Here is a 17,605-nt window from a genome sequence, read left to right on the forward strand (position 1 = left end):
AAAGAAAGATTAATCATATCCAGTAAAGAAGTGCCAATTAAGGGAACAACTTCTTTAAGCAGCCTAGTTGGGATCGGGTCTAATAGACAGGTTGATGGCTTCGATGAAGAAATGATTGAAGTTAACTGATGAAGATCGATAGCAGAAAAACAGTCTAAATATATATCTAAGTTTACATTGACAGAAGTCCCTGAACTTGGAGCACTGATAACTGTTGATGGCAGTTGGTGATTAATTTTCTCTCTAATAGTAATAATTTTATTATAGAAGAAGCTCATGAAGTCATTGCTACTTAAGTTTATGGGGATATGTGGCTCAATAGAGCTGTGACTCTCTGTCAGCCTGGCTACAGTGCTGAAGAGGAACCTAGGGTTATTCTTATTTTCTTCTATTAGTGCTGAGTAATAGGCTCCTCTGGCATTACGGAGGGCCTTTCTATAAATTTTAAGATTATCTTGACAATTTGAGCAATATTCTGATAATTTGGAAGAGCGCCATTTCCTTTCAGATTTCCTAGCTATTTGTTTTAACTGGCGGGTTTGGTGGTTATACCAAGGTGCTAGTCTCCTATGTTTTAATAATTTCCTTTTTATAGGAGCGATAGAGTCTAATGTTGATCGTGGTGTGAGCCTGTAGCACTATCGACAAGATTATCAATTTCAGAGGGACTAAAGTCGTTATAGGATTCTGTTAAATTCAGACATGGCATTGAATTAAACACTGAAGGAATCTCCTCCTTAAATTTAGCCACAGCACTGTCAGATTGACATCTGCTGTAGGAAGTTTTGCCTAATGGCTTATAATCTAATAGTATGAATTCAAAAGTTATTAAATAATGGTCAGATAGGAAAGGATTATGTGGGAAGACTATTAAATGTTCAATATTAATGCCATATGATAAAACAAGGTCAAGAGTGTGATTAAAACAATGAGTTGGTTTATTTACACTCTGACAGAAGCCAATTGAGTCTATTAATGATATAAATGCGTTACTAAGGCTGTCATTGTCAACATCCACATGAATATTAAAATCACCTACAATAATTACTTTATCTGATTTAAGGACTAAACTTGATAGAAACTCTGAGAATTCAGATATAAAATCAGAGTACGGTCCAGGAGCGCGGTACATTGTAACAAATAGAACTGGCTGCAATGTTTTCCAGTTTGGGTGAGAAAGACTAAGAACAAGGCTTTCAAATGAATTATAATTTAGTTTAGGTTTAGGGTCCATTAAAACGCTCGAATCATATATGGCTGCCACTCCACCTTTACATTTACAAATTAGCCTTATTTAAAAAGGGGACAAAACAAAAGTCTTTCAATGAAAAATACATGTTCAGAAGTCATTTAAAAGTGCACACTGATTTTGCAATTCAGGCAGAAATTGAGATTCCCTAACTGCAAAAATTTGGTCCTTTTCAGATGGAGACAGGTTACTGCCTGAGGACCTCAGACTGGTTGAGTTACAGAGTAATTCAGAAATATAATCTAATGAAATATAATAATGTGTTGCACAAATTGAATATATTTTGGCATACCCGTATGATACAGTGTGTCGTGATTATGAAAGTAAAGACAACTAACAACATTGACTGAAATCGGCCTGCTGTAGTTTTGCTAAATATTCTGCAGAGGGCACCATTTAGATGTAATTTGAATGCCAAAAGCACACCTACAGTGCAGCATACAGAACAGGTCCTGTGTTCAGTGCAGCAATGTGAAGTCAAGCAATCGTGGTGTGTCCACAGTAATACAACAACCCCTGATAAGTGCTGCGGCTGACTTTTTACTATGTGATCATGGGACAAGCATTAACTCTAAGGACATTGTGTTTGGGCCCTCATATCTATATTTATTTATTTTGTCCTACATTGTAAGTGAATGTGCTGAGACTTCAGTACTGAGTAAAAGAAAAAAAGTAAAAGGACTCAAGAGGGAGATACACCTCCCACCTGTTTATGTGGTTTTTATGGTGGACAATAACTCAGCAGAGAAAGGCTGTCATTGTACTTCAGGAAGCAGCAGAAAGCCAACTCTGTATTAGTTCCGAGTTTTATTACATTTTACTGGCCTCTATGGCAGCACGGGGCTTTCTATCAGTAGCAGACATGCACACAGGGAATGTTATTTGTTCATTTTTCTTTCATACACACAGACAAAAGTAAGATGAAATGTGAGGATAGACGAAGTTGAGGGTTTCAAAGTCTGCATGACGTCGAGCTCATATTCATGTCTGAGTCATAGTTCTTTTTCGTTCTCTTCCTGTGTGGTCACACGCAAGCACACGCACACATACTGAAGATATTCAGCTCCAGATAATGGCATTAGGCAGATCTGTTTGAATAAGAGGCAGAATAACGATAAGAGGCCCGAGTGATGTGAGTTCAACATGCTAATGAGTGGCAGACTGGCTTGTGGCAGCCTCACCCTGCATGTCTCTGTGTGCATATATGATGATACAGTGAGTTATGAGTCAGGTCTACATTAAATGACATTCGCAATCTTGAAACTCATGATACAGTAATTGCCCTATTAATAAAGCCCCATGCAGTGTCTCTGGCGTATTAGCTAAAGGAGTGTATGCAGAACATGAAGGTGTGTGCTGAAATCTAAGACTGTGGGAGGTGTTGGCATCACCCTGTAAATTTGCCAGCCGGTTTGGGTTCATAACTTAATTTGATCTGATGAAATGCACTTCATTAATTTAGTAAGTCATGACTAAAGTGAGGACTTGTGTCGGCTAGCAAATCATCTTCAATAGATTATGACTACTGAAGATGACTGAGATTATGAAAAATGTTTGATGCTCACTTTAAACAGTTCACATACCTCAGTCAGTGGCTTTATAGGAACACTTGTTAATATAAACCACAGCCTTGTAAAATAATTCACCTTTCAAGGGCACATGCAAATGTGACCTCTTGCCGGGCCAACTGTATATGGCAAAACATTCAGACAACAACACAAAACAAAGCCTACATTACAGGTTTGTGACCCATACACATTTACAAGCGTTTCCCAAGTTGTTTTTTAAAACTGTCTCATTGACCGTTGGCTTGTCGAACTTCCTCCCACCAATTACTTATTTAAAACATGAAAATCACTAAAACTGGAATTACAAGTGTTCTGACAGTGTCAGTATGAAACCTGTTTAAATAATGGTTGGATTGGGATCAGGTCACTCAACTGCTTGCTGTTCTACTGATAATCGGTAATGAATAGTGCAACTACCTCCACCCTCCATTCTTGAGTACTTTTGTCTTATTATCTGAGTTGATTTTTTGGGGTTTTGTAGAACAATTTAAAAAATACCAAGTGGTATAATTTCACCTGTTTGCTATACAATAATTTTCTGGGATTAAATATAATTTTCCCATTTTTGATTTGTCTTAGTATCTGGTTTTTGTTTAAAGATTTTCAGAAAAGGTCAAACAAACTCATTTGGATCAGATCAGGTTTCTCCCCAACCACAATTTTTTTCACTTACTTTAAGAAAATATATTTTTTAAGACACAACAATTGACAAAACAACATATTAATAGGCATGTAAAGATAGACGTGGGTTTGCAGTGAATGAGTATTAGATAAGTCCTCTCCTCTCAATACAATAAAACACAGACTGTATGAAATACACTGTCATGGGTTTATGTGTTTATTCTCTATGACTCAGCTCTGTCTCTCCATTTTATTCCCCCTTCTCTCAAACATCAAAGCAGCACAACACACAACCACATCACAAGCATTATGATATGCAAAAGGCCCATATGTGAGGAAATCAAAAGAATAATCTCTGAATCTCTTTTTTTGTTTGTTGACAGTATAAACACATATGACAAATGTCACTGGAAACTGGATGCCTGTGTTTATAGCATCAAACACATAGTGACTGAATGAATTGTGATTGCATTGACTGAAATTGGCCGACTGGCACATACACAAAGGTATCACTACAGCCATAGGATATACATATGCATATGAATTAAAATCATTTACCAAAGTAAAAGCAATATATAAAATAAATTTAATTTGGTGGAGTAGAACATTACTATGTTCAAAATAGAAAAAGTGTTAATTGGTTACACTTCCAATTAATGTATTTCCATCAGTGCACAACAGGTAGGCTGAACATGAAGAGATATGACATTTTCTAAGGGGCAATCATACAATTTAACATAGATGAATCATAAGATGATTAATTAATAATGAATAAAAAATAAGTTGCAGCTTTTATTTCAAAGAATTCAAATTCAATTTGAAGTGTTTCAAATACTTCTCTGCGAAATGTAGTGAAGTAAAAGTAACATAAAATGGCAGTATACATACTGACGTATGTAGAAGTACCTTTAAAATTATACTAAATTACAGTGCCTGAGTGATTAGACTTAGTTACACTCCGCTGTGGATGAGAGGTTATTTCTACACACACACACACACACACACACACACACACACACACACACAAATTACTGTGAGTCGACACAGGAAATTTCATGCACTCACAAATCATACACCTTTCAGTGAAACCAAAAAACGACACACACACACACACATACACACACACACACACACACACACACACACACACACACACACACACACACACACACACACACACACACACACACACACACACACACACACACAAATCCCCTTCACTTCCTCTCATACTTTTTGGTCCTCTTGACAAAGAGGCATTACAAGAGCAGCTGCTTAGCCTCTAAATGCTGACTGTCTCACACAATGCAGCTTCCATGACTTTGTGCCAGCAGGACTTGGAAGACAGTGATAATGAAATATCATGGAAATGAGTTTGGAGCTGAGCAGGTGCTAGTCAGGTGTACAGGCTTATTTGTTGGTCAGCATATCTGAAAAAGCAGCCAGATTAGATATCAGAAAGAGAGAGAGAGAGAGAGAGAGAGAGAGAGAGAGAGAGAGAGAGAGAGAGAGAGAGAGAGCAATAAGTTGGAAAGTACAAGTTACTGGACGAGTTGCCAGGTTTGGTGATCTGTGTATAAAAAAATGATCCTTGATCTTCGACTATGACATTCTTTCTCAGGAAACAGAAAGTATACTGTGTGTCACAACTCCTCAGTGCCAAGCTTCTTGTAGGGAGTGTAGTTTGTTTGCTATCTTTCATTTTCAAACATGTTGAAAGACTATACATCACTTATCACTTGCTGTAATAGCAAGACTTTTGGTAAATTGCTATTGGACCTGGCAACATGGCAATGTGAGGAAAGCTGCCTAGTGAGGAATGAAGCTTATTAATAATTTTGAGCACTTAAGTTGCTGCAGCTCCTCCATAATAATGTACCGGTAATGTCACTGGGCTGCGTCCAGTCAGAATTAGGTAATGAATTATTCACGGGAGATTGGGAGGTCACTAAAGCGTGCTCTGCTGATCTCACCTACACACACACCTACACACACACACAAAGGTCCACTGGGGCATTTATGCTGCTTAATTCTAGCACAGAGCATCTTGCAAAGCTGTATCCATGGTGACACATTTCTCTTTGACCACTGAGAGTATAATGGATCCAAATAAAGATAATTGACCAGAGCATCTGTGGCATTTATGTTGTGGCTAAAACATAGAGTTGGTGCTAAAAGCTCCAGTTAACAAACAGGCCTAAAAAAGAAACAGGACTGACATGGTTCCATTGTGGACTTTACTGTTTGCCTGCTGTGGTACATGAGTTAGTAGACTAACACTGAATGTGTCACTGAATTGTATATTATGTCTGCCTCAGTCAGGTTCAAAAAGAGAATAAATGAACAAAGGAGACAACCTTAATTGTGTGTATCAAGTTCATTCCAAAATACAATACCAACTGCATCATTTGAAAGATATTTAACAACAGAGCAGCTATTATTAAAGATTTGTGTGGGTATTTTACAGCAGAATCATTCAGCTTTGAAATACAGATCAACTATGCACTTATTTAAGACAGTGCTTTATTGCACTAAAATCCAGCTTTCAGTAGTGATGCATGAAAATAACAAAATAATTAGCTATTCATGGATTAAGACTGGGGCAATAATTCAGATCACTGGCCTATACACTGAGTTACCAGTTTATTAGGAAAACCTCAACAACATGATCACATACAACAACGCTGAAATAAATTCTCTTTATGAAGCTGAGCAACTGTAGTGAGTGTTGGTGTTGAACTGGACTCCATTATGCTGAGAGGAATTTCTAACTTAAAGTTCCTTCATATATGGAAATGGAGAACATTTCAGAGACAAGTTTGATTATAATGCCGTCAAATACAACCTAACCACTAACTATAACATCTATAATGACCACAAAGTTGAATCAACAACTCTCTGATACAGTGCCATTAAAAACTGAACCGGGCTTAGCTATACAAAGGTAGGATTTATTGCACTGCCATGACATGGGATTGCTTTAGATTGTACAGGTGTAATAAAATAGTAACTCAGTGTAAGACATCATGAAGGCATAAAACTGGCAATGACACATTTTCTATCAGATACTCTTCCACTCCTATTTTCATCAACAAATAATAAGTCATTATTATTCCAAAAATACCCAACGGTAAAGAAGTTCATTAGGGTTTAAAAATCCCATTCTTACTAAATTTACATTTTTCTTTTCTCCAGTGCAGTGTTATTATCATTTTTGCCTTTTTACATTCATTAGTCTCAGAGTTTTCCAGCACCAGAAGCAAGCCATGTGCTTATCCACTAATAGGTGGCCCTCTTCCTCCTTACTCTCCTCCTTGATGAAGGATTCTTCAGGGTTTTCAGTCCACGACCAATCCTTTTCCTCGCTCCCAATCCTCCTGACCCCCTTTGTAGCCTCAATCCCTGACCTCTTTCTCACTTCACATTCTCCCTTTCCTCCTCTTTATCACAGCTCCCTCCTCTAGTCTGTTCCTGCTTTCCTCACACTGCGCTCCTTTTATCTCACAGTCTTTCAGCCAGTCCTCCTTCCTTCAGTTCGGTCTGTCAACATCTCCTCCCTCAGTCATCTTCCTCATGGTGGCCGTTGACCAGGCCTGCCTCCCACCGTTGCACCAGAGGGTTCTTGTGTCTGGGGGTCCGGGGACTGTGAAGGACCTGGGTGAAAAGATGGGAACAAAGCATGGCAGGAAGTTAGTGGTGATTTCAAGGTAAACAAAGAAAGGGAGACAGAAAGTTATATGTGAAAGTGCAAGTAGAAAAAGAAAGAGAATTAAAGAGTAGGAACATCAGATGTGTGGAAGCAGGAGATGTGGCCAATAAGCTAACACAGGAAAAAAGGAGCAAAAAGATTAAAAGAGAAGGGTGAATTTATTTCCTCTAGAGGACATCTCTTTGGATGAGCATCATTAGGTCTGTTAGTCAGAGGGAGGTTAATGCGACTGTGATCCAAGGCCATGTTCAGTATGACTAAGTCAACAACTGAGGCCAATTTCTCCGGCAATCCTTCGTTTATTCCTGAACTTTGATGAGGAACCAGGTCTATGCAGTGAGCAGATAACCAACCAGCAGAGAGAGAAAGAAATAGAGGGACAGATGCATTAAGCAGTGAGAGGAAAGAGAGCAAAAACGTTACTAATGCTAACGTCAAACTGAACCGTGCAGCTGAAACCCGGCATATCAATGTCAAACTGAATTAAAGAACTAAAGCCACGGAGCAGCACTCAACTCTAATCAGAGATACCACAGTTTCAAAGAGATACAAGACCCATAAGGCAGGTAACGGAAATCAGTGGGATTTTCAATTGACTTTCCTCTTTCTTTGCTATTGACTGAACACACACACACACACACACACACACACTCACACACACACACACACACACAGACACACACACACACACACACACACACACACACACACACACACACACACACACACACACACACACACACACACAATCCTGCCCCCACACACAATCCCACTCTACAGTTTCTCCCTCCCTTTCTGTCTCAGGGCTGTTTGCCTTCTTCCCTTATCTATAATGATAAGCTCCTTACTGTGTGTTCAGTGTGTTATCAGATGTTTGTGGCCCATATTTGGTGCAAAAGAGATGCTGACATCCTCCCAAGAGCCTTTCTTCATTGGATCTTTACAATCCGGTGCAGTTTTAAACATGTGTTCATATTCATGCTGCTGAGAGACTAATTAAACACCCAAAGCCACATTGCAATTCATATTTGAACTATCAGTTAAAGAAGCGTTATGATTGTGGAACCTGATATCTCCTTCGCTGCATTCAAGAGAGACTCAGGCAGGTGATTTGCCTACATTTCCATGTCCTATACCTAGTATACTAGATGGCTTGGTGTGTTAAATAATAGAGCAAAACATACTAAATAAATGTCACTATGCGTCCTGGTGTGTTTCCACATGGTCAAATATTGTCTCCGTATGCAGTAGTATAAGGGAAATTGTAATATCCAAACTTCATTGCAACGGGAAGACTGACATCGCTGGCTCACCTCTGGCTGGTTAATCTTGTCCTCTTCAGCCTGGGCTGGGGGCCACATGCCAAACTTGCCAACTGACTGGCGTGCTGCAAGAGAGAGAAAGAATAAAAAAGCAGCTGAGGGCAGGATGAGCAAAAGCAGGGCATCAATCAGGCAAAGATGTTCCTGTGATTTTGTTTAGTGCTTCACACCGTGAGCCTCCTTGAATCAAATTATAAGTGAAAATGGTGAAGCAGCAGAGAGAAATGAGTGGATAGAGAGAGGAATGCAGTGGGAAGTAAGCAATAGAAATGTGTTTGATTGAACATGAACATGGTGAAATAGAAAGAAAAAGTAGGCTCTAGAAATGAAGGAATATGAAAAAGGTTATTGGACTCATTGTCTATGAAACAATACATTATTGTTCATGTCACAACACTGAGTCATGGTCATTCAAGTCCTTTAGTGGCACACCCTGGTCAGTTTGACACGCAATTGTTGGGGACACTTTGATTCATATAGAGTCAAAAAACACACACTGGCAACCCTTCCTGTCAACAACACACAAACATACACTCAAACATACTATACAGCAGTTGTTCCCTTTCCCAACCTATTTTGTCTGATTTACCCACGCATGTCACCAATAGAAGCTATTTTTTTCCTAGCTAATAATCTAATAATCATCTATTTAAACTGTTTATCCAATACTTTTGGTTTTTCACAATTTACACAATACTTATCTAAGTACTAAGTTTATCAACCACGTATCTAATACTTTTAGCAAACAATTTTAACCTTTTATCCAATACTTCTTTTTCTATCTATTTCAATCATGTATCTAATATTTTTTGCTAATTATTTTAACCCTCTATCCAACACTTTTTGCTGTTAGACCCTACTTCCTAGCTAACTACAATAGCTTTTAGACACTCACTCACGACATGTAGTGTACAGGAGTTGATATATTTGTCTAATCAAATTGGGGTTTGAAATACCCCAGTTGGGAACCACTATTGTACAGTACATGGACACAATGGCAGCAAAGTTGTAACTCATCCTCTCAGTTGAACTGCATTTCACATTTGCTCTCATTGTCATTAGTCTCTACACTGACTCTATATCACCACAAGAGCTAAAAAAACAAGTTGTATGCACTTTCTGAATGCTGGATTTAGACTTTATTTGAAAATTGGACTCTTCCAACAGACTCCTTTCTTGCTGAGACAATAAAAGTGTCGAGATATGACTCAGGACTTCTCATCTCAACTTTTGCAATTAATATGACGGACTAGATGCTTTATTTATTGTGGAGTTACAGAATTTTATTTTCTTGTCTACCAGCTTATGGTCTCCACTGCAAAATTATTGCTCATAACAGCTAACGCTGGTTTCGATAGCTGTTTGCGGTTTTCCACTGACCATGAGAAAAATGAAATAATGTGCTCACTGGGCTGTTTCAGGGGGTTTTCATCATCTCACCGCAGATATAAAAATTACACACATACCCACACACAAGCAACCGTACACATACACATTGTCTGTGTGTGCTTGTGAGTGCAAGCAGAATCAGTTATACCCCACACACTCCAAGATCAACACTCAGCACAACACTGACCTGCTGGGGGTCCAGTTACTCCCCTGGATGATGAGCCAGGTACAACCAGTCCATTCAGTGAGGAAGAAGACAATGTGGGACTCTTTACTTCTATGCTGGCTGGCCTTCCTCCCCCTCCTCCTCCTCGTCCTACCCCCCCTTCTTTTGCACCCTCTGTGCCCCCGTAAAGACTGATCCTCTGCTTGTGAAGCTCCTTCTCCCTCTCTTGAGCCTCCCGGATGTCCTGCTCCACTTTGACTAAATTTGTTGAGGTGCGCAGCTTGAAAAAGGGGTTCTCTTTGGGTGCCATCTCCACCTCTTCCTCCTCTTTTTCCTGCTCCCTTCCTTTGATCCCACCATGTCCTTCTGTCCTGGATGATGAGATATTAAGTCTTCCAGAGTCAACTACAGTGACGGGCTCTGCCTCTGGTTTGGCATGGTAGAGCTTCTGTGCTGGGACGCTTAGGTTATTCTCTAGGATGATGACCTGACAGCCAGTTCCATTGGAGAAGCCTGGTCCTCGGGGGGTTAGAAAAGTAGAACTCCCTCCTTTCGCTGAGTTTGGGCTCTGCGTAGGACTCCTCTCTGCATATAAGCCTTCTATTGTGGATGCCTGTGATGACATGTCCTCCTGGTTCACCAGGGTTGAAATGTCACTGGCAGAAGACCAGGACTCGGTTTTACTTCTGGCTGACATAGACAAAGTCATTGAGTCATTGGGTTTCTGAAAGGCCTCAAAAAGCTGTTTCCTCTCTTTGAGTTGCCGTACTGTGCCTTTGTCATAGAAACCTGGGACCTTTCCGAGCTTGACCAGGTCCTGTTCTCTTTGGACCTCCTCGTAGATCTCATGCTGCATCTTTTTGCCTGCAAACTGCCTGTCTTTGCCTTGACACCTCTCAGACTTAGCCGTTACAGCTTGGCAGAGAACAGTTTTCCTTAAAGGGATCTCTACATACTCCGGTGAAGTGGGTGGATTTGGAAGCCCTCTGGACCTTCTCAGACTGTGTTCACGCTCTATAGCCCGTCGAATCTCCCTCTCAATGGGAGTCTCTTTGGGTAAAGCAGTTGGAGTGCATGTAGAGATGGTGGTGTTGCCCTCCAAAGTGCTGCATGGGGAGAAGTCTGCTGAAACTCCACTGTCACTCTGGCTGTCGTCACACGAGTCACTCTCCATCCTGGTGTGTTTGGAACGCACAAATCTGTATTTTTCTGTCTTAAGCTCTTGTGTTCTGACTGTTTTTGAAAATGTTAACAGTCCTCCACCGTGTTGCTGCCTAACTACCTTGTTCCTTTCAAGTCCACTCTCTTTCTGCCCTTCCTCTCCACCTGTTTGCTCGCTTTCTCCCTCTGTTCTTTCCCCCGCCCTGCTCTGCCTTTCTTTCGCAGCTACAATACAACCAGAGCCTTGAGAAGCTGCCCTGCCCCGATTGGACAGCTCCATGGCAACGGTCGACAAAGGTGGAGAGCCCTGGCCGAGCACCTGTTGTGCAGCTTCCTGGTTTTCTCTCCTGGGGGCAAGTTCACATTGGCTCTGGGACAACAGCTCCTTCTGCTGTTTTTCTGAGGGAATTGCAGGCAGGGTTGACGTTTGTTCAGAAGAAACTGAGATATTGGCAGAATATGAGGGTGGGAAAGGCTTACTTCTGATATCTAGTGTTGTCCATTGCTGTTGACAAGCCATAATATCAATGCTCACTTCCTCTTCTTCATCACTTTCATCAGCAAAAGGGGGAGAGCAGACATCTGAGTTATTTCTGTCAGAGGGAAAATGATGAGTTGAATTTTTTCCAGCTGCTGCAGCCCCTGACATATTATTTTCAGGTTCACTGTTGTCAAAACCATCTGTTAAGAAGTTCAGCTGTGTGACATTTTCTTCTGTTGTCATATTATCGTCTGCCATCTCCTCAGATATAGAATCGACCTCTCCCTCCTCCTCCTCCTCCTCCTCCTCCTCAAATGGCTCAGCGAGAGGAGCTGTCTGTGGCCATTCTTGGCTATTTTGGCTATCAGGAGATATAAGGTCTGCTGGGTCTGAGATCATCTCACCATCACTGATCCACTCAGCCTCCTCCTCCTCTAGACTGGAAAAATCCTCTTTGTCAGTGAGTTCTTCTGTTGATAAATCATAGAAGGCAGGAGGAGGAAGCGGGAAAGCATCACATAGATCAACAGACTCTTCCAATTCCTCTTGAGTCTGTAATGCTTCTGATAGTTGGGCAACTTGTTCTAATTCTGTCACCATCTCTCGTGTCTCCCTGGGGGTGCACAGACTAATTCTTGTTAATTCCTGATTTTCCAACTTGGTTGCATCAGCTATTTCGGTTCTTAAGAGTGTTTGGTTCTCTGGCAGAGTTTCGTCTTGAGCTCCAGGCTCCAGGACGTCTATATCCTCTTCAGGTTCTGCCCTCGGAGCCTTTTTGTCTTGCAGAGGAGAGCTGTGGCTTATGATTGCACCCACTTCACCTTGTGCTCGGGACTCATTGACCCACTCGTCTAGTGAGTTGACAGGACCCTGTTCCTGCCAGGCCACAGGCTTTGTTGCCATGGTGACAAGTCTGCTAATGTAAAACCGTTTGGAGCAGTCAGGATGTTCGGCCTCCAGCCAGTCAGTCTGAGTGAAAGCAGAGGAACACAGAAGGGAAAGGGGAACAACAGAGTGATTAACAGAGTTCAGCAACAAACACGGCCACCCATTTTACATCCCATTATTTCAGTGCAGATGAAATGTCTTGCTATAGTATTGCCAAGAGAATGAATTATCATACTGTGTTTACTGTGACATTTACTGCGGAATTGTTTTGAAATGTTAAGTACTATGTTTTCATTTCTGTTCTCATATCTTATTCAACCTGTATTGCAACACCACAGTTATTAGAAGGGAACGCACATTTTAAAAGAAATGTTAAAAATACAAAATAAATAAAAATTAATACAAACAACTGCTTTTCATCTTGTTTAAGCAACTGGCATTTGCAAAGTGCACCAGTCTTTAACTGTATCACATTTATAGGCTTGTGGTAGCCCGATATCTTACGACACTTTATGTGGGCGTTTCTCTTAATTTGTCACTAATTTGTGTATTTGTTGAGATAATTATGTGTGGTAGCTGGTGCAGGATTAGAGCAGCAGAAATAAGTAGATGTGTCGTGCATTTACGCCCTATCTTTTTAATGGCAGATACTGAAGGCTCTTGTTATTGTGTGACAGGCAAGCTGTTTATAACTTTGTGCTTGGCTTTGGCTGTAAGGTAGTAGCTACTCTGCTCCACTGTGCAACGCATAAAGTTTTCTGCTGAACACACCTTTCTTTAATCAGCTTACAGGCTAGGGAATGGCTCAGCACCACACACACACCCACACTTACACACACACACTGTCTCTCTGTAACCCTCTAGCAATATTATTTCCCTCGCTAGCCCACTCATATACACACAAAACTCCTCTGTCATCTTCCGCTCAGCCTGGATCCTGACAAACTCCCATTCCCATCCATGGTGATTCTTGCCAAGCCAACATGGCTGGACTCCAATGCTGAGATCATTAAGGGGAATGTAGATCATAGCACTGGGGATGGCTAGTCTCTGATTAATTGGGACAGATGGACAGATACGATACATAGATAGCTTGATAGTTACAGTGCACTTCCCCCTTCACGTAACAATAATAGAAACTGACACATGGCAGAACAAGTAGGGAAAAGTGTAGTAATAATAATGGCAGAGCATGTAGGCACAACAATGTGGCGAAATGTGAGGAAATTAGGATGAGGACAGTGAGCCATGACAGACACTGTTTATAATCAACAATGGCTGGTTTGACCACTCACTGCATCACTATATTTGTCGCTGGTAAAACTATGTACTGTACTACACCTGCAGTGACAGGCAAAGCAAAATGCTATAATTTCCACATTGTTAAAACATATATATTTATTTCAGATAAAACTGCTTATTAGAGCGGATGCGCCATTGACATCATTCAGTATCCATTATGAAATGCACCCTGGCTGCTGTCAGGCTGGCTGTTTTCTCATGGGGCGTGTGTGGGAGGGTGAATGGGACAGTTGGCAACAAAGTTATCACTGCATCTAAATGAGACGGAACCTCGGCTCATTCAATTTAGTTTATGCATCCTACAAATTTACAGATACCAGACACAAGAAATCACTGGAGAAGACTATACATACATCTAATTTCTATATCAGGTATTACTTGGGTAAACTACTACCAGCCATGTTTTACAATATACTGCATGTTGACAGACTCACTCTGGTGCAATTTTCATAAAAGAAGCATAATATGTCACTCAACATGAAGTTTCATTGTGAAATGGAGCATGAAAACGAGTCTTTTGTCACAGTGGGAAGGTGATTGTTGTAAGACTTTAAACTCTGGTAAGAAATCTAATCTTGGCTTAAAAATGTCACACCTACTGATTCCTGCTGAAAACAAACAAGCTTAAATCAATTAATAGAATGATCCTGCAATGCTACAGTAGTGAAACAATACTCTCATTTATATTGTGGCATGGTAATGTAATCGGACTACTCTGAGTGTAAACTCTGGCATGCCCTAATGAGATTCTTCCTTTATGCACATTTATATATCTAATATGACGTGCTGTAGTGTTTTATTTTCTAAAGATGCTCAGAGGTTCTCCAGCTCTCTCAGTAAGGTTGCAAAGTAAGGTTGCAAGAGATTGCGGATTAAAACTCTGTTACATAACAGACTTATGTTTTGCTCATTATCTACAAAGGGGGCTCACTTTATCAAAAGAACAGCAAAATTATGGTCATCATTAAAATTACATCCGCGACGGGCCTTACAAATAAACTTGCCCTCCTTTTTAGGGTCAGCAGTGTCCTAAGGTACTTTAAGATCTAAGGGCATTTGACACAAATGCAAATGAATTTAAACAAATGCATCTAACTTCATCCCTAATTAGAATTAGCTCTGTTGCTAACTAATGGTTGCTGACATAGTTCTTTGCACATTTGACTTACTTTGATACGTTTTAGTCATTGTAGCAAAAAGAAACGCTGGGAACACCTGGTCTCTGCAGTCTTGGCTGTTTAGAATAATTTCTGTAATACAGTTGTTTGCTATAGTAGTAATTAATTACATGCTTGGAATTTAATGAATCTATGTGTACAAGAATTTAAATTTAAACAAAAGAAGAGTAAATCTAAATCTAAATACTAGAATAATGTAGTTGCACATACCTGTTAACAAAATGCTTTGAAGATGCCCTCCAACACACATTTCTGAGAGAATTCACACTTGCCTTGATTCAAGTCACTTATGTTTAATCAACACAAAAGGATTTTTTTTGCTCACAGCTACAGCCTCACTGCCTGTATGTCCTCCCTTGTGCACTAACACCCTCAGTACCCTGTGCGTTCACACCCACATTTGCATACCATGCTCACAAGCAAACAGTCACTAACACATGCACAAGAATGAGCACGTGTGCATGCACGAACATGTGCTCGAGGCTTACCCTATTGTTGTGGATTTGAAAATGTATAGTACTAATCCAATTAGTGAGCAACACACATTAATTATTACACCATGCGAGTGAATGAACAATGTACCAGAGGGATAGAGGGGTGAATATGGTTGCATGCTTTAATTTTATTGTCTTTTCATTACATTTTAGTATAAACCACAAAAATCTATGAGCTTAGAGAATACTTTCTAATTCACAGCACTCAGATGAACAAATCTATTTACTTTTAAAGTAGTCAAATTGAGTCATGTCAATTTTATTCATATAATCCAAAATCACAATTCACAAATTTGCCTTATAAGCTTCGGTACAAGACACAACACCTGCTATCCTTTAATCCTTGAATCCAAAACTTGAATCTAAAAAAAAAAGAAAAAAAAATAATGGGCAAGAAATTCAAGCTTGCAGGTGTCTTTTGGAAATCCATCCCCACTGATTATTCAAACTCTTCTGCACTACATCAGAGACATATCTGCAAAATGGACAGACATAAAACAGAAATAGACATTGTAACAAAATAAATCCCACCATGCCATGCTGTATTGGCAGCATCCAAGAGTTGATTTAGGGTGACATCTCTCCATGACAAAAATAAAAAAAGCATTGCCTTTATAAACCTATGGTTCAAGATATTTAGATGAATATATTCAATCTGTACAAAGCAAAAATACTGTCATACAAATGTTTCCGTACTGTGTGACTGAATATCATGTGCCAAAGTCTCTAAAGCCTTTTGTTCCTCTGTTGTCTCCTTAGACAGAGCTGCTGCTGTTCATTGGCTCTCAGGTTGTTCTGGGCAAAGCTCCTTGGTAGGATCCATCACAACAGGCGAAGGCAGCTGATAACACCTCAGCTGAGCCCTGAACTCCTCCATCTCCTCCTGTTCCAGCTCCCTCCTCCTGCTCAGCAGGTACAAGTCTAGAGATCGCCTCTTCTTTGACTCCACAACCCACTTCATCACGACACAGTCTGGACAGGATGTATACAGAAAAGACCCTGTGAGGTTTTAGCGATTGCCCACATCAAAGGTGAAGGTGCTGCCTTCTACTGAGATGTTGTAGGGCAGCTCCTGGCACTGATCACCAAAGCGGTTGATTTGGGTATAAGAGAAGTTGGAGGTTTCACTGGAGTTGGAGAAGTACATAGTGATGCTGTCTCGTAGTCTCAGGGCCTCTATGGATGGCTGGTGATTGAGACTGCCTGCAACTAAAGCCCATCTGCCCTCGAAGTGGTGAGGATCCATTTGATCCAACGGGTGGACCAGTTTTTCACAGACTGGAGGAGCTGAATCGCTCACAGCCATCAGGCAGAGGAAAGCAAGGACATACACAGGAAACATGTCTCTGTGTTAAAATTGTACTGATTCTGTGTAGATATCGTCACCTTGGAGGCTTTTATAGTACAGATTCCATCAAGAATGTCCAGTATTGCAACACAGTACAGGTTCACAATTCCTTATCTATGGGGTTTCCATTATTGGGCAATGAAAAAAGTTTGCTCATTATTTGTATTATTTTGTGATTCCATCCCACTTGAATGTTGTGGGACATTCATATATTTAGACATTTTCTGTAAAAAAAAAAAAAAGTGTATATTGTGAATGCAGCATAGTGCACATACAAACTCGTAATCTGTAACCCTGTCTTTGCTTACAAAGACAGCAACAATGCAAACAGCAGCTACGTGTAATCAAGTTCATAACCAAGATGAAAGTAATTTCTCATTTGTAGAATCAGTCAAAAATGAGCACATGCATATCACCTCAGGCAATGGATTGTGATTCTGTTAATAATATGTGGTGTAAACATTTGAATTACACATGGGGAAAAAAGAGCCCTCCAGTTTGAAACTCATAAGTCTGGCACATAAAAATGACATTCATTTCCCCTTCATATACTAAAAGTGGTTGCTGTTTTTCACATATAACTACCTACTTACTGCTAACATAGAATAACATAATAAGGAAAATATAATTAGTACCGGGAGTGAAATGACTTTAAAAGGTTGTTAATAATTTGTTTTATAGAGAAATAATCATCACATTGACTTCTAGCCACAATTATCAGGACCCAAG

At 40.2% G+C, this 17,605-nt stretch overlaps 1 protein-coding gene across 1 annotated transcript; it reads right to left on the bottom strand.

Moving 5' to 3' along the window:
* Positions 1-5,796: 5,796 nt before the first annotated feature.
* Positions 5,797-16,914, bottom strand: LOC127354148 (uncharacterized). Its single transcript, XM_051383844.1, has 4 exons — positions 15,245-16,914; positions 10,046-12,635; positions 8,461-8,534; positions 5,797-7,092 (listed from the first exon to the last, which is right to left on the bottom strand). The coding sequence occupies exons 2-4, from the start codon at positions 12,567-12,569 to the stop codon at positions 6,997-6,999; spliced, it is 2,694 nt and encodes an 897-aa protein (XP_051239804.1). The 5' UTR covers positions 12,570-12,635; positions 15,245-16,914; the 3' UTR covers positions 5,797-6,996.
* Between the last annotated feature and the right edge of the window lie 691 nt (positions 16,915-17,605).

Source organism: Dicentrarchus labrax, unplaced genomic scaffold, assembly GCF_905237075.1.
Source record: "Dicentrarchus labrax unplaced genomic scaffold, dlabrax2021, whole genome shotgun sequence".
NCBI classification, from domain to species: domain Eukaryota; kingdom Metazoa; phylum Chordata; class Actinopteri; family Moronidae; genus Dicentrarchus; species Dicentrarchus labrax.